The sequence below is a fragment of the Diadema setosum genome, chromosome 5 (genome assembly GCF_964275005.1).
Source record: "Diadema setosum chromosome 5, eeDiaSeto1, whole genome shotgun sequence".
NCBI lineage: Eukaryota > Metazoa > Echinodermata > Echinoidea > Diadematoida > Diadematidae > Diadema > Diadema setosum.
In genome coordinates this window covers 11,084,705-11,102,824 of record NC_092689.1, presented here as the reverse complement: position 1 = coordinate 11,102,824, position 18,120 = coordinate 11,084,705, and the positions used below count along the sequence as shown (strand labels likewise).

The window sequence follows — 18,120 nt, the reverse complement described above, 5'->3', positions numbered from 1 at the left end:
AGATCGTCATGTCAATAGCAAACTGATAACGTACGTTGAATGTGTTATATATTGAACAACTGTCTTTCAAGTCCATAATGTTCCCCATATTTTCTTGTCGAGACGTATGGCCGAGTGGTTAAAGGCGACGTCTCGGAGACGTGAGGTTGCGGGTTCGAACCCCACAAGATCACGAAACAAAATACTTAGCTATTTACTGTTTTTTTCCTCAACTTTGTATTACATATTCGTCCATGTAGAAATCACGTTCGTATATAAACGCACCTATACACACACACAGACACACACACACGCCATATCCCTCTTCTTTGTGTGTTGGAGACCACATTGCTTCGACTGCAGCAAACTTTTGCAGGTTGACTTTGTCAAACCGATCATAGTATGTAATGACGACGACTGAGGTGTTGTACTTTGAACAATTGTCTTTCAAGACGATGTCATTGTTTATTAATTTGATGACGTCATTACACTGAAAATTATGATTAAAGGCAAGGTATCAAAACCAGCCGATTATAGGTTTTATGTCTGCGGGACGTATTTTTTCCAAGTTGCCAGAAATGGCATAGCGACCTCAGTCGTTACAAGGCCGCTTTTCCGTCTAGCAATGCAATAGATGTTCACACGGCCACGTTAGTTGAGTGGGCATTGACTTTCCCCCTGTTATATCTATACATTGGTTTTTTTTTTTTGTCTTACCATTTCCGTGGATGACCCGTGGCCGAGTGGTTACAAAAACGGTTTCGCAAGCACGCTCAATATAACTTTAAGGTGCCTATATCACATTCTTTTCTTTGTCGATCACAGATGACTGTCATCTGATGACCACAAGCGTATCACCTAACTCGTCCTCAATGTGACGAGTTTTCATGTCTCGTTTATATTGAAATTCTCTTAGATCTCCAATTAAAGTTGAAATTCTGGGCCTTATAAAAATATCTCTCATACTTTTATCAGCGAAAACAAATTTTTGGTGTCCATCTCTGATTTCTAAACAGTAAGACTGCTTTAAAAGAGACACGAAATGTGAATAAATCTTCCTGGATTGTATCTTTTTTTAAATCTGTAATTTGTCCAAAAAACTTTAAAGGTATATCAAAATCATTCACATCTACTTCATACCAATTGCATAAAATTCCATCATATTTTTCACTTTTCAAAATGGACTCACAAAGACTCCATATATAAGCAATATTTTCACTTTGTAAACCTAAACTTTGAAAATCACTAATTGGTCTTATGGATTGTTTATCAAATAATTGTTCTAAATGATAAACATTCCCCACTTATTATAAATCTGCATTAAACGTCATTTTCCCTCTCAATAAAAAATCTTTATTATTAAATATAATTGGATTAATTTTCCCTTCTTCAAAACTTCTGCAGTTATATAGATCTTCCCAGGCCGTTAACATTTCTAAATAAAACGATGGTGCCTTAAGTGAAAGGTTTTTTTTTTTTTTTTTTTGTCTCATAATTGCAAAGAAATAAAATTCTACCTCCTACTGCTTTAAAACTGTGATCAAAATATACTTTCCAACTCATATTTCGTTCTCCATACAAAAGTCGTTTTACCCACATCACCCTCTGAGTTTTCACAAACAATTTACACACACACACACGCACACACACGCACACACACACACGCACGCACGCACACACACACACACACACACAGCACACACACGCACACACACACGAACAATCCCATCGAGACAGTTCTGTAGGACCTATTCAAGGAGCTTCAACCTTGCAATAATATACGAAGTTCGCACACGTGTACGTGCCTAGCCTATTACTGTGTATCGTGTGCGCGTGGTCAAATGTGTTGCAATCACCGAGACTGTCAGTGGGAACACATGTACACAAACAAGGAGTGATACCGCTTCAAAGGTAATATTATAAGAAACGAAGTATAGTTGGAGGAGCGTTTTCTTTCATTTGAAAAGCAGTCGTATTTGCTGATTGTTATTTTATGTACATCATTCTCTAGGTGCTTGCACAGATAAGATTTGGTAATCACGAAGAACCTCGATATGCTTGTGTGGTTTGTTCAGTCCCATGCATGTATATGGGTGTTAGCACAGTCTAAGAGAACGAGTCACATGTCATTTGCGTAGACCCTCGCTCAGGGCCTCACCATTGCTCACCCTGTCCCTGGTTCTACCCGAGTACCTGTTTTTTAGTCATGCTTTAGGTTGCTCCCTCCTCCTTCTTTTTAGCTCGCCCTGTTTTCCCCTTGCCCTCTATGTCCTACTAAAATTTTCTTCAGTGTAACAAAAGATGAACTGAAGATCTAGCTCCATAGCAAAAAAAGAAAAAGAAAATGAAGAAGAACCTGGGTAGATCTAGCTACCAATCAGTACCATTCCAGTAAATTTATTTACCAACAAAAGCATGAAATTGAAACTAAACCAGTAGCTGATGCAGTGTCACATCAGTGTCACTCGTACTAATAGTTATGACATTGCCTATTTTTATTTGGTAGACGAGCCTATGCTATGTAGTATCACTGTCAGCATGGTCAGTTGCTACAACTGTAGCTTCTTGTAAAAATATCCTTATTGACAAGTAATTGAAGTATTGATACAGCATTAATTTTTTTAGATGCTTGTAACTGGCCTGCAAAATCTGATTGTATTTTTTTAGAAAAGCATGACTCCATAAAATGAAAAATTCATATTTTCATGTAGGCCTATCAATACATACATATAGTCTAATAGACATAAGTGCTAGCAATGCAATCATCTGTAAAATTTTAAGTTTTACTCAGGACTATCTTCGACTAAGTTTGTTGTTTATTGTTACTTTGTTAGGACCCTTTGCAGTTTGCATTGATGTGTTCTGAAGAAATCAAACATGATGTCTGTGGGCACAGTCTTTTAACCTGTTGTTTGTTTGTTTTTTGATCAAAATACACATAGGTAAGTTACTGGATTTACAAGTAGAATCTAGACTGTAACTCATGAAATACAGCAGCATTTAACTGCAGTTGCAAACCCTAGAGACTGTAGGGGCCTTTGGCATTACTAATAGTGCACAAGGTCATAGGAAAGTTGAGAGGATTTGTTAGCTGAAGATAAGTCTGATTTTGACAATTTGGTGCTTAAAGTACTTTTAAGTAGCCTCATGCACTGTTTCGTACTCTATATCATTTCCCCTTCACTTGCTTGCATACTTGCATCAATTCTGTTTCTCGTATGTTTTTGTCACAGGCTCATTTCATGAATCTGCTGAGACACTGAGAAGCCATGGCCAGTGCTATTGTAACAAGTCTGACATGGGTTAGGAGAAACGTTGCAAAGCATATTCCAGACAAGGTAAAGTTTAATTGTATGGTGCAGCAAGGTGGTAATACCACTGAACATTGATTCTATTAACCCTATCACATCCAAAGGCAAGGCAACTATGCGTGATTGCAATGTGATTTTGAGATAAGAAGTAATATGAGGCTATATAAGGAAATAGACAAACAGTAATAGATTTCTAGAGTTTCTCCATCAATGGCCATCAGGTGTATAGGTTTTGATATTCTTTGAGGATCCCTTGCTTTCAAAAAGTGCCAAGCTTTAAAAGCATTATTTACCATTTGCAGATGAAACAAAAACCCAGCTTAGTGCTTCAGAATAGTTCTAAAATGTGAGTTAGGGATAGAAACAACCAATATATAAAAAAAATAATAATAATAAAAAAATAAAAAAATGAATCAGTATAATCAATGTTAAGTATTGCAAAATATACAAATGGGAACAGTAGTTGTAATAGAATTTTTTATAGACTAAACCATCTACAGTTTGGTTTATTGGGAGAAATAGAGATATCTCCTTATATTTTAGGCTTTATTGCAAATATTTATATGGTAGGATGTTTTGTGAGACACCTGACTTACACATATGCATCAAATGTGATAACTAAAAAAAAAAGAAAAAAATTGTGACTGCTCTCACTGATAAACAGTACCTTTAAAGTCACAAGATAATAATGCAATATTTATTAACAGAAAATTCAATTAAAAAAAAGAAAAAAGATCATGTTGCTGTAAATTCCCCCATGTATTGATATTTAATAGTATTATTTTATTACAGATTCAATATCCTCTTCTTAGTTAAAATCTTGCATAATGTTCATGTGTAAATCCTGTGTAATTTGCATTAATTAAGTTCTATTGCTTAAGTCCATATTTTGCCCGGTGACAGAATCCCTGCATCCATCCAACACAATATGAAGATTTACTAGCTAGTTCATATTGTTGGAAGTAAGGTGGTAAGTGTCCAATCTTCCGCAGCTGGAATTGTCCAAGGATGAACTGAAAGCTCTGGTAGAGGACAGCCAAAGGTCCCTCAGTAACCTGATGCTGGGAGATGATGATGATGATGATAACGATGATGAGGAGGAGGTGGGGGATCAGGGGAACGATGGAGAAATGGATGCTGCCACCAGGACGACTGGCACAGCAGATGGAGAAAGCCAGGAGGATATGGAAGAGGCAGGAGCCAATGGTGATGCGGACCTAGCAGAATATGGCCTGGACAAGTACGACCAGGAGCCAGAAGGTAAGAATGTGGTGAAAGCTCTTTCATGACCTGAAACACTTTGAAAAAAAAAAAACTGTATGTGGATTAGCTGTGGAAAGACAGATTCAATTCTTTAGCACTCCAGGTAAGAGAGAATGGTCTAGAGAAATGTTATATCTGTGACATTTCATGCACAGAGCTGATATCAGGAGTAGTGTTAAATAAGAGCAGATTCCCATGACTGTTCGTTCTTTAGTCGTCTTTTGGCCCCATGTGATGTAGTTGCCTATCTAACTCTCTGGCATCATATAAGTGAGTAATGATAGTTTGCTTCTTTTTGCTTGTATTTTAAGTTTATAGCTTTGCCCTGACTGTGTTCTTAGCCAGTAGCCTAAAGTAACTCTCTGTGACATACATTTTCCTTCGCATAGATTGAATATTTTTGGATGGACATCTTGTTTGGCTAAAGTTGCATTGCTGCTTTGACATTACATAAACTGAATGCATAATATATCAAACTTTAGACATGAAACCCTCCTATATGTTTGTTTGGGTGTTTTTCCCCCAGTCTCTGATGTGCTTGGATCAGGGTTTCGGAACTTTGCCACTTTCACAGACAATGATGATGATCCCTACCTAAGTATAAAAGATGATGAGGTAAGTTCTTGGTAAGAATCAAATCAATTCTTTCTGTTGATGTCATGTTTAAACGACATTTTCCTGGACTGACTGACAATTTGCTTGATGGATCCCTGGCAGAAATTCTTCTGTTCTGTTTTCTTCTTCATTAAACCATTGATCACTATACCATTAAGTTTTATCTGGTAGCCATAAGCCATAAATTTTATCAGAAACATGATAGATTGTGACATTGGAAACAGTATTTGAGCAGTCAATTTGCATTGTGTGTAGGTATTTGACATGCATACTACAGTGCACTCCCTTTGTAACGAACACAGTCATAACGAAATTCCGGTTACAAAGAAGTAAAAATTCAGGCCGCAAAATTATACGCTCCGTGTTCTTTATTGTTTATTTGTTCGGTTATAACGAAATTTTGATATAATGAAAGAAAATCGCTGGTCTTGAGGACTTCGTTATAACGGGAGTCCACTGTAGTAGAAAGCATTTGATGTAAGGCGCGTTCAGATCTGGAGTATTTCATGCTTTTGTTGTGCAGGAAGATGATGTCGACAGAGAAGATATCAATATCAAGTCATCTGACAACATGATTGTGATCGGGAAAGCTGAAGAGGACTTCTCCAATTTAGAAGTATATGGTGAGCAAGCAGTCTCTAGAAGTTATGTGTACTTAAAGTTTATTGTTGCTATTCGGATTATAGATAATTGGGCACTGTGCGTAACCGTGTAAATTAACAGTCCAAGTTTTCTCAAAGATGGGAAATTTGAACATCACACTACATGAGGCAGACAGCTCGCAGTGTCAGGGTTGCCTTTTATGAAGTGGCCCGCAGTTGTTGTAAGATTAAATAATTGCATTCACCATAGTAATCTGTGAAATGCTTAGAGCTGGTTGGCTATTGCTGGCCTGTAAACATCTACAACTGCAACTATTGTATGTGTCATTTTGTTGTTTGTTTACATGTGAAATGGTGCACAAATTTGTTACGATTTGCGTATGTGCTGACATGCATCAATCAGCCATCATATCAGAAAAAAAGACAGTTGCAGAACCGTTGCTTGTCTGTCCCTCCAACTGTTCCTCTCTCCTTCTCCTCCTGGGTGACATGTTAGGAGAATCTGTTTTCAGTCTGTTTATGCCTAGATGTTGAATTTAGTGATTTGAATATTGTGTGTAAGTATCATGACAGAAACCGCTGTTCATTGTGTCCAGATCAAAACCAGGATTTTTTGCTCATGATTGTCCTTGTGCATTGTGTCTTTTGTTCAAGTAAACATGAATTACAAGTCAGTAGTGTTATTTGTAGTGAATGATTTATATTGTTACTTTATTCACATAGTGTTCAACGAGATGGAAGGAGTGCTGTACGTTCACCATGACATTCTTCTGTCATCCTTCCCCCTTGCTCTGGAATGGCTGAACTTTGACCCCATGGAAGCACAGCCAGGTACTGATCCTCTTGGTTTTTGGTAACAGTCAAGATGTTAGCGTAGCAGCATTGATTATTGGCTATGAATGTCTGTACAAAGCATGCAGTATTTCCACAAGAATTTCAAAAGATTGATAACAGCATCAGTTAGCCTTCCAACAATGCCCCATATATTTTGGAAGATGGCATTTTGTAGCATAAAGTACTATTTAGTGCAGACTGCCAGAGGATGTGTGCAGTGAGAAAGGAAATTTTCCTTGATTTTTTTTTTCCATTTTTATTGTTGTTTAAGACATTATTTGATGGCCTTGACATGAGCAGGTAAGAACCCTGTGGTCAACATACTGTTCATCGCTTCAATTTCAGTGACTTGGTGTCTTTTTACGGATTGCTGTACCTCTCCCTTTCCTCCACCCTAACCTATTCGTGATTTGCAACTTAAAGTTCCCATCTGCTGAACAGTCTGACAGATTTCAGGACCTGATATTTTGTACTTGATATGCTATCCTCTCTCACTGATTTTCAGGAAACCTGGTCGCTATCGGCAACATGACTCCAGTAATTGAAGTTTGGGATCTAGACATTATCAATTCAGTAGAACCGGCATATACCCTGGGCAAGAAAGTCAAGAAGAAATCTAAAAAGGTATGTTCTTCTTTTCTCAGAAGAGAACAATTTGCAAGAATATGTGTACTTTGAAAAGACGTCTTGTGAACAAGAAATGGGATACTGGTATTCCAAGCTTTGATATGATTATATTTTCTGTCAAAGGCTTTGATACATTGTACTATCAAGATGGCACTCTCTTGACTTTGATATACATTGTATTTACATTCATATCTATGGATGCCTGAAGTGTCAACACTGTATCCTGAAATTGTAATTTTTCCTCTTCTTTCCTTGCAGGGGGTAACCGTAAGTGTTAAAAATTACTAAATGCGTATTAAGGGTAGACAATTACTTCCACAAGCGTCCAGTTAATTCCATGTCGGTTGATGTATCATAGTGTCTCTTTGAGGTTGCAGCATCAGAGATTATTTGAGTACCAAAGTTTAAAGTTGGAAGATTCCTGAAATATCCTGCCTTGCTTTCAAACATAATCAGGTCCCCGCGGCTTTGCTTGGCCACAGTGACGCTGTACTGGATTTGTCCTGGAACTACCAACTTGGCCATGGCCTCGCAAGTGCATCGGCTGACCATACAGTCTTGCTCTGGGACCTTGGACAAGGCAAGGCAGTTTCAGCCCTACGCAGACACTCGGACAAGGTGATTTTTTTTTTTTAATCAAGTTTCCTCTCTCATTCTTTCTCTTCCCCCTGTCTTTGACAGTATATTGGTTTTATAGAATGTATGGAATGGATAAAACACACTAAAATGCAAGTTTTGACAGGATACTCAGGTACATGTAACTAGGTTCAGGTATCATTTATAAAGTTTGAGTTCACTACCTTAAAAATCAAGTTTTGTACAATGTCAATAACAAAGGCTCTGACAGGATCTAGATACATACGAGCAAATGAGTTGATTTCAAGATGTACAATGTATGTCTAGTTTAGGGATGTACACTCTAAGGGGACAAATTGTAATGTTAGTACACGTATGAAGTGAAAAACAGGTGAGTTCATTTGCAAGTTCAATTCTATAGTAATATTAAGTGTGTTTTTGTTCTTGTCACACAGGTTCAAACGATAGAATGGCATCCATTTGAACTTCAGTCTTTACTGAGTGGTGGCTTTGATGAGTAAGTATGGTGTAATGGCTGAATTAAGGCTTTTCAGTAAATTGTCAACCCTGGATTTAGACAGTTAGGACAGAGCTGGTTGGCATTGTTGAACAGGTATAAGAAAAAAGACAAGACAAGAAAAGAAAAGGGCCCATACTTATTTATTTCTTTATTGACAAAAGTTAATACATGTTCAGTTTGTCTTCTATAGCCTGCTTATCAAATAAAATGGACACTGTATTGAAAATGCCTTGTTATCATTTGGTAAACACTACCTGCCACATTTTTGTTTTGAAGGATATGTTGGTCCATGTAGAAGATGAAAACAGAGTGCAAATTCACACTTAATAGAAAAGAAGCAACACAGTATTTCCATTCCTCATTACACTAGATACTAGTGTAAACCCATCTGCACATTTTCTGGAAGCGTGACTGTGAAATTGGTGTCTCCCTCCCAGGAGAGTGACTGTGTGTGACTGTCGGACCGATGACAGCTTCCGGACCTGGTCTGTGGATGGAGAGGTTGAGAGGGTCATGTGGCAACACTATCAACCCTTCAATTTCCTGGTGAGTTTTGCAGATGCAGCGTTGTCACCCAGAGTCACTTAGAGTATGTGAATTTATAGCCATTTTCATTTTGCAGAAGAACAGCATATGATACTCCACGATCACACGTAGAATGTTTGATGTGTTGATGTTAAATCAATAATGACATTGTACCAGATTTCTTTTAAGGAAACCAAAACGCCAAGAGAAATGTGGATTGAGTGAAAGCAGCAACATTAGTAGAACACTTCAGTGAAAGTTTTAGGAAAATCAGATAATCGATGCAAAAATAATGAATTTTAAAAGTGTTGGTGTTTGAACTGCTGGATGAGGAGACTACTAGAGGTTATGATGTTATGTGTGGACAACAATATAAAGAAAATAAAAAAGGAATTCCACAAAAATTCATTTTCAATGAGAATTACACATTCCATCAACTTGATTTTGACATATGTTTAAGGTAGCAATTATTTCCCCTGCTTTCTGAAAGCAGTTAGTCAAGTGATTTTTCATTATGCTAGAAAAGTGAGTTTTTGTGGAATTCCCTTTATGTTTTATTTATATTGTTGTGCACACATGACGCCATAACCTCTACTTTTCTCCTAATCCAGCGGTTCCAACACCAAATTTTAAAACTTCATAAATTTTGCATTGATTGTTTGATTTTCCTCAAACTTTCATTGAAGTATTCTACTAATGTTGCTGCTTTCAGTCAATCCACATTTCTTTCTTGGTTTTGGTTATCTTTAAACCAAGTTTTCACTGTATATAAAAACTTGGCTGATTATCTTTTCCCTTCTGCCTTTCTGTTACAGGCTAGCACTGAGAAAGGCTTTGTGTACAACTTTGACATCAGAGCAGACAAGCCTCTGTTCCGCCTCCACGCCCACGAGAAGGCAGTCACTGGTGTCTCCCTCTCACCCACCATCCCCGACCTCTTGGTGACCTGCTCAGCTGATGCCTCCTACAAAGTCTGGGACATCCAGGTATGTATGTGACTCACAAACTGGTGTGTTCTATGTGTATTTTATGTAAACATTCATAGATAGCTCGATGGATAGGGAGGTAGGAAAAATTATAGCAACAAAGAAACACTGAATGCTGTAAAATCAGAACCATCCATGACATGAAACTTTCTCAAACTTGTGCAAACTGGCGCCCATTGCCTTTTTTTGCAGCATGAAACTTTTATGAATTGTCAACCATGAAAAAATTATGCTTACACTACATGCACTAGTAATTCAGGGATGTGTAAAACACATGCTGCTGGTTGATGTGAAACACACAACTAAATTGAATGGGCACTACTAAACATGCATAGTTAAAAAAACAAACAAACATGAATGTGCACTGCTTGTATGCTGTACTAGTACACTACTTGTAGGTGCCTTGCAATGGCATTCAGTGCTTTATGTAGACCAGTGCTTCTCAACCAATGAAGCTCGTGTAGGTGGGTTGTGATGTCAGGCAAAAATAAAATCAAAAAGATTTACACTTTCACCTACATTTTGTTTTCACTAATCTTTACTCGCAAAATTCACGAAGGTTTTATGCATGCAAAAATTTCTGGTTTCACAGTATTAAGCTTACATCACTATCCAGTCGTTGTTTTGTTTTTTTAAGTTTACGATATCTCCTGTTCTTCCCCTCTAGGACAACAAGCCAGCACTAATTGTGTCAAAGGATCCCAAGATGGGAGTGATTAACAATGCTGTCTTCTGTCCAGACTCTCCATTCCTCGTTGCCATGGGGGGTGAGAGGGACAGCCTGAGGATTATGGATCTCGCCCAGCATGCACCAGGTAAGTGGGCCAATTTGAACTTAAATCACATACAGCCAAAGCTTATTGAATAAGATCTAATGCAACAGAACACCTAATGCCATATGACACTTTTTTTTTATCCAAATGGTGTAATTGAACAGATTTTCCTATTTTGGGAGACTGATAGGAGAAAACCGCAATATAATGACCCACCTTCTCACTACCAATGGCCATTGTATAACCGATTTCCATGGTGTCAAACTATTTTGTTCGTAAAGGTATTGTTTACCATCGGGAGCAATGATTTAAAAAATGTTCGAGTTATCACATTTGATGCATATGTGTAGGTCGGTTGTATATTGTTCACATTTTGTATATTCAACAATACTCAACATTGATTATACTGATTAACATTTTTACATTGGTTGTTTCTATCCCTAACTCACATTTTAGAACTATTTTGAAGCACTAAAGCTGGGTTTTTGTTTCATCTGCAAATGGAAAATGATACCTTTAAAATGTGTACACATTTCCACTAGTATGTCTATCTATCAAGGGTGCATCAAGCAGTATGCACTTGTTTTGTCTTGATGCAGTGACCAAACGTTTTGAGGACCGCCTGAGAGAACCCGTAATTCCTCACCCGTCGGAAGTCACGTACACACAGCCAGCAGCATGCTTGCAGGGAGGAGATGAGGAGGATGATACGGAGGAGAGTGTCACGCCATCAGTGGCATCAGGGACGTCGTCGACATCTTCGTCATCGGCAGCGAGGAAGTCCAAACACAAGAAGAGGAAGAAGAAGAAGAAATCGTCTCAGCAGCGGTCCAGTTTGGAGTGAATGGATGCTGACTGGACAGACCTTTTGAGAGGAGTTGTGTGTTGGTCCTACGGACATCAGGTCATTTTTTATGGATGGACGAAGGATGCCAGAATACAATGATGTCATCCCAATGGTCTACCGGTCTAGGCTGGTAACATTCTGTCCTGATGCCAGCAGTATTTCATCAAACTGGCCAAGTCATGTTTATCACATTTAGTGGCACAAATGTCAACAAGGTTTTGGCTGTTTGGACCGTGTCACACACGTTGCAGGCCAGCACATATTTTGTATACCGGTAGTTGCCCATCTTGGTCAATGGAAACAGATAAACACATGTATCAGCTTCTCAAATTAACATCTTTGAGTACCTCCTGAAACAGGTTCTTCTTCTTCAAACATTTCATATCCAGAGGAAATAGCTTTATAATAGTCACAGTTTCTTTGTTGTAGGGGGATAACCGTCTGGCCCAACTATTCCATGTAGTATGAGGTTACCAGTGACTCATGTGCCTAGTCATATATAATTGCAAACTAGTCCAGGGCAATCCGTACTGTTGTTTGCATCAAATGATAGTGTGTCAAAGGCAAACTCAGCAAGATTTTCTCCACCAGGGTCTCAGAAATCTTGTATACACAACAAAAATGCAGCATACGTATTTCAGCTCTTTTTGTGCCGTCGTGTAAACCCCCTGTGTACCACATTATTCTGAGACCCAACATATGAGTGCATTTGGAAAACATTGTTTTTCAGGGCCATGTACCGGTAACTTTTTTATAGAAGTTTTTATGCTAGAAAGTTGGAGAGAAAATTTGCCATCTTTGCTGCAATAAATAGTTTTAAACGAAAGTTATGGTTATGTGTACCATGGCATATGCAATTTATTGATGGGTTTGAGCGCAATTGTACGTTTGAGAAAAATATGTGAACTTATTGATTCATTGATTGATTCAGTCATAAAGATATCTATATTTTATTGACTGGATCATATATATTTCAACGTTTCATAGGGAAGTAAATATAAAGGTGGTTGGTGTAAACTGATCAAGCAAACAAAAATGCTCATAATCGGACTGTTGCCAAGTTATATCTTTTGCCTGTGGAAAGTCCCTGGTTTACTAAGGAGCAATATTTTTTTTACAGTATACAGCTATTACAATATCTTATGTAATGATTTGTTATCTTACGGAAACATAGTCATCAGTTTGATAAATTCATTTCAATTTGTGAAGGTGCTGTGGCATAGTGGATAAGACTCCCGATTCCCGATCAGAGGACCAGAGGTTGAATCCCGTCAAGCGCTTATGTCCTTGGACAAGACGTTATTATCCACCATGTCCCTCTTGACCCAGGTGTATAAATGGGTTTCTGGCAACGCTAGGGTAATAATAATGGCAGAGCCCTCTGGTAGAGCAGTGACAACACTGAAGAGGCTACCCTGAGTAAATAAGACATCATCATCATCATCATTATTCAATGTGTGCTGTGCAGATTGCATACACATGATTTTTGTCTTCTCCGTGTATTATGACCTTTTCAAACTGCCTCTGAAAATGTCTGATCAACATTGTGATAAAACCTCTGTACTATTGCTGTCAGAAAGTATGAGAACTTGTGCAAAGTTTACTTCTTTGTGAGTCGATTTGACATTTGTTGGGGGGGGGGGGTTGAACTCTTGTGGTGTGTTGAATTTTACAGACTCAACCTCTGGACTGACTGCAATATATCATTACCACAAGCTGTTAAATTAGGTGTAATTCACTCATACTCATTCTATTGAAACAGTTATACTGATAAAGATTAGCCATGATGATTGCTTTCTCACTCTGAATGTGAAGTTGCAAAAAGATGTGCACATGTACATGTAATCGAGTTGTATTACCTGTATGTCTTTAGACAAGTATAGTTGATCTGACATAGTGCACTGTGCATGTGCCAAGGTAAATATTCCTTTTTCCTCTCCATCTCTCTCTGAAAGATGAGGGGCTCAAAATATTAGCAAATTTCAAAGAAAATTCACTCTGTCAACTTCTGTCTCTATTTTGGGGAAGGGGTGATGAGGCCATGGGGGAAGAGAGAACGATTGATTCCATTCACGTCGTGTGATGTGCCCTGTTAATAGTTCAAAGTGTGCAAAAGAAATTACAATGCACTCAAAGACATTAAGTCAGGACAGAGCACAGTAATTTGTTATATGAATGAAAAATAACACTGTGTAATTCACCATGAAATACATAGTGAAATACCTTGGTATTTAGGTAGGTAAATCAAACGTCGCACGAAATACACATGCCAGACTCGAGTGTGTGAATCGTGTCACAAAATACATGTACCACCAATTTATTGTACAGCAGTGTATTTATCATGTGACCCAACACAATTCCCGTCTTTTCCTTGATGAAGATACAATGTATGTGCATGAGCAGTGCTTACCAGAAATACCATGGTATTTCATGAATGACAGCTGTACCAAGTGAATTACTGCAGTGTCTGTTACCATGGTATTTTGCTAATGAAAATGGTGCCAACAAACTACCATGGTACAAGATATTTAACACAGTGGACTGCCATTATAATCAAGTCCTCAGGACTGGCAGTTTGCTTTTGTTAAATTGAAATTTTGTTATAACCAAACAAATAAACAATAAAAAACAGAGAGCTGATAATGCTGCGGCCTGAATTTGTATTTCATTGTAATGGGAATTTCGTTATAACCATGTTCATTATAATGGGAGTGCACTGTACAAACTTCACCACAGTAATACAAAAGTGAAAGCAACTAATAAAGGATGACACACAAGATTTGTCTGTTAGGCAGTCAACATTTATTTGCATCTATCATTCATGCACAAGAAAATAACAACAGAAATATTTTCACAGATTTATTATAGTTAGATGTTCTAAAGCTGCATACTGCAATATATACATAAACAAATTCCATTTTAAAGGCACACACTGCATATAACAGCTAACAGGTTAAAAAGGTAAGTATTGCTTATCAATTGTTTGCTTCAAACCCAGTGTGACAACATTCTGACGAGACATGATTTCTACATATAAAGCCCATTTGATACAGACAGAGAGCAACACAGCAGCTCTGCTTGATCCAAGTTTGATACATACTGGTAATGCACAAACAAAATATTATTCCCAGCCAAGCTGTGCCAAGCCTCTTAAAGAAAAGGCCATTATTTAAACAAACAAACAAACAAACAAACAAACAACTTGTGTTCAGAGTTGTCAGCAGAGGCTTTTAGAATTAAGCTATGATCTTTATCTTATCTTAATTCTAACAATGCTTAAATCCTGAAATTTCCACATGCATTAAAAGAGGAAACAAGAAAATAAATAAACAAATATCATATTTGCTGGAAATTCTTCACAAGTCTATACTTAAACTTGGCCAGGGCTTTGTGAACCTATTTCTATCAACACCACATTTCTGATCACATTTCTATAACATGTAAAATGAAGTCATACTAAAACATATCACAATTTTTTCGAGTGGCACGCACAATTTGCAAAATGATTCTTAAATGGGAATACTTCATAGTTATTTTGTTTTTTGTTGTTATTGAACAAGGGTTGCTGAAAACAAAATGGCAGCTACAGGGGAATCTCATCATAATGAGTACCTTTTACAATTACCTTTTACAAGGTTGACAATTACAGTCAACCTTGCTCAAGTCGACCTCACCATAAGACAAATAATCGCCTTAGTCAAATAATTGCCTAGGTCCAAGTCCCCTTTACATTCTATTGATTTTAATCCCTCATAAGTCAAATTTTCTCTAAGTCGAAACTACATGTATTTCTTTAGTCCAAATAGATTCGACTTGGGCAAGGTTGACTGTACCTTGTTTCTCACTACATCAGGGTACAAAAACAAAGAAATATAAAACTTTAAACCTACAAAATCACCATGTGATAAAAGGGTATCCAACCTCTCTTTGATGAGGTTCCACTGTTAAAAAGAATACACCATCTTGCATCGTGCCAGTTGTGACATGGACTGTTCTGCATAAACGTAGACAAACATAATGGTATTATAGTTCACATTTGAAAAGTGTGGAATGTACTGGCCTTGAATTTGATTGTCTCTATCAAGTCCATTTTCTGCTTTGTTTAATTTGTCTGCTTATACCGTAAAAACTTTCATTCAATTCTGGACAACTTTCTACCTGAACTACTGCTGCTACATTACACAATGACCTTGTACAGTTTCTACAGCACCACATTTTGCAAACACAAAGTCTTTGGTTAACCTACAAGCAGGTTATCACACACATTTACTCTTTATGCTACACTATAACCTCATACAACATGAACATTTCAGTATAGATATAGGAGTCACAGCATGCGAATTTGGTACTTCTTCAAAGTAGTCACGCGTGCGCATTTGGGTATTTCTTCATGAAGTCTGACATTGGAACAACAGAGAATGACATACAGTTCGACCTCGATTATCTGGCCATGTCGGGACCGGCGCTCATCGGGATAAGCAAATTGGCCGGACATGGGAGACTCAATATTAACCCGTTGAGGACGGTTTGATTTTGCTACAACACGCATTTCCCATAGACACCTGCCCGAGTATACTCGGGACTCGTCCTCAACGGGTTAATGTATATAGCTGCCGCCCAAGCTGCCGTCCCAGTGCACTGGCAGCTAGGCAGGTAGCGTACCCCGCAACAGTGGTGTAATCTATGCTAGCCTGCGCAAAATTGTAGTAACTTCTTCACAAAAATAAAGTATATCTTTATGTAAAAATCATACATGTTTTACCTCATTAGATATTGAGATATGTATCATGCACATCTTATGAAATTAGTGAAATAGATCCACGAAAAGATGTTAAAGTCACTGTTTTTTCTCAATTTTTGGATGAAAAAAAATGTCCTTCACTGCGTGAACGCATCCGGATAATAGACATTTCCGGATAAAAGGAGGCCGGATAATCGAGGTCGCACTGTAGTATGATGATCTTACTGTAGTAGCCTTTTTAAGTTTCTGCACTTTTCTTTCAGGGGGCATCGCCATTATCATTAACCCAGCATTGCGAAGTATCCACTTGTACACATGGGCAAAGAGAGACTTTGTTAGGCATTAAACCACCTTGCAAAAGCCAGGATGTTTCACAACGGGAAGAATTCAAAACTTGGCATGTTCCCGAGTCTAGCATATTACACACTACACCGAAGTGTAAGGTGTAAGGGTAGAGTGTTAAACATGGCAGTCTGAATAAATCAATGGCAGAGCTATACACTGTAGTTCATTGTTGTGACGATTGGCCTCCAATCACCCCCTTTGCGATGTCGCCCCTCTTATGAGTATTTACTCAACTCCTCTCCCTGGGCAAGGCAGTGTAAATTGTGTCTCCATGGTAACCACAAATATCCTTCAATTTAAATCCTTCCCACTTGAAACACTCAAAGCATGGGTTTCAAATACTCCACTACGCAGTATAAGTACACGGCTACAAATGTTAGTACAGTATGTACAGCAAGTATGAAAATTCAACAATCACAGAGCAAACTGTATTCTTCTTTTAAATGCATCATATCTAAAATACCAAATGATTGCAAATATTTACATAAACATTTCCAACTGATAGAAATCTACTTTGTTTAAGTTCAAAAGAAAATGATATCTTCAACTGCCATACAGAAGTGAATACTGAATGTTTCATTTAGAAAGAGAGTTAGATGAATTAATTCAAGACATCATTCAACATCTATGAAACTTAGTAAAAGTTAGGTGACCTAGTAGTCTCATATTGCACATGTAAATGTGAACATTATTCAAGAGCTTGCAGAAAGCATAACCCACACAACACAAAATTCTCACCCTAATTTTGCTTTGCTTTCCTTGGTGTGCTTGTACTGGCCCGTTGCTAAGGGGCTAAGGGGCTTGTCTCCCCTTTAATTGCCAAGAATCACTTGCTATTTTGTTTTGACAAAACAACCCATTGTTTTACATTAGAATGAGCTGAAGTTTTTAATTTCGACAAATTCATGTAAGTTCTGTATCTTTTAATATGATATTCAATATCAACGTACGAAGTTGAATGCGATGTTTCCTACATAATGTGTGTACGTATCACATTTTTCATATTAGAAATAGAGGTAACTTGTAATGACCATGGTACAACTGTAACACATTTATACTACTCTCAATACAGTCTGAGAAGCTCTTAATATTCTCTCCACATGTGCCAGTCCCACCATCCCACTAATTTATGAAGAAACATTGCACACCTGCACAGTCAACAGAGACTGCAGTTACGGTGATGCTTCATACGTTCGGATCAGAGATTTTAAATGCTTGCATCACAGTACATTAGTACTTCATACAGTCGACTCAGTTTCAGTCTACAGCACGTAAATTAAATAATCAGCTAAGCCAATGAAAGTAAGTCCAAATTTACAATCGTAGTCTTACGTGTGTTATTCTTCTGTACAGACAGAAGGCAAATACGCATATAAAGTCCAAGCATCTCTCTCGGTCCTGTCAAGAATGACTCTAGAGTAGACTTTAGGATTCTTTAAGTATTTTAAGAATGGGAATATCTTCTCACTCAACTCATGGCAATGATTGGGCAAAATTATGATCTAGATCATCACAAATAAAGTAGGAAAAAAAGTTTCATTCATCATCTATCAAAAACTCCACAGCATGCATACAA

The 18,120-nt window shown here is 37.7% G+C and overlaps 1 protein-coding gene across 1 annotated transcript; it reads left to right on the top strand.

The window, feature by feature from the left end:
* The first annotated feature begins 1,819 nt into the window (after positions 1 to 1,819).
* LOC140229082 (periodic tryptophan protein 1 homolog) lies at positions 1,820 to 11,655 on the top strand. The gene is made up of 13 exons (XM_072309344.1): positions 1,820 to 1,890; positions 3,213 to 3,317; positions 4,283 to 4,550; positions 5,080 to 5,168; positions 5,692 to 5,791; positions 6,494 to 6,601; positions 7,110 to 7,228; positions 7,688 to 7,849; positions 8,263 to 8,324; positions 8,765 to 8,873; positions 9,668 to 9,838; positions 10,506 to 10,653; positions 11,211 to 11,655. Exons 2-13 carry the CDS (start codon positions 3,249 to 3,251, stop codon positions 11,453 to 11,455), a joined length of 1,650 nt encoding a protein of 549 aa, XP_072165445.1. The 5' UTR covers positions 1,820 to 1,890; positions 3,213 to 3,248; the 3' UTR covers positions 11,456 to 11,655.
* Positions 11,656 to 18,120: the final 6,465 nt, after the last annotated feature.

Coding starts and splice junctions, on each gene's coding strand:
- LOC140229082 (XM_072309344.1), top strand. CDS start 3,249: ATGGCCAGTGCTATTGTAACAAGTCTGACATGGGTTAGGAGAAACGTT. Junction 4,551..5,079: donor GTACGACCAGGAGCCAGAAG/GTAAGAATGTGG, acceptor TTTTTCCCCCAG/TCTCTGATGTGCTTGGATCA. Junction 5,792..6,493: donor CTCCAATTTAGAAGTATATG/GTGAGCAAGCAG, acceptor TTATTCACATAG/TGTTCAACGAGATGGAAGGA.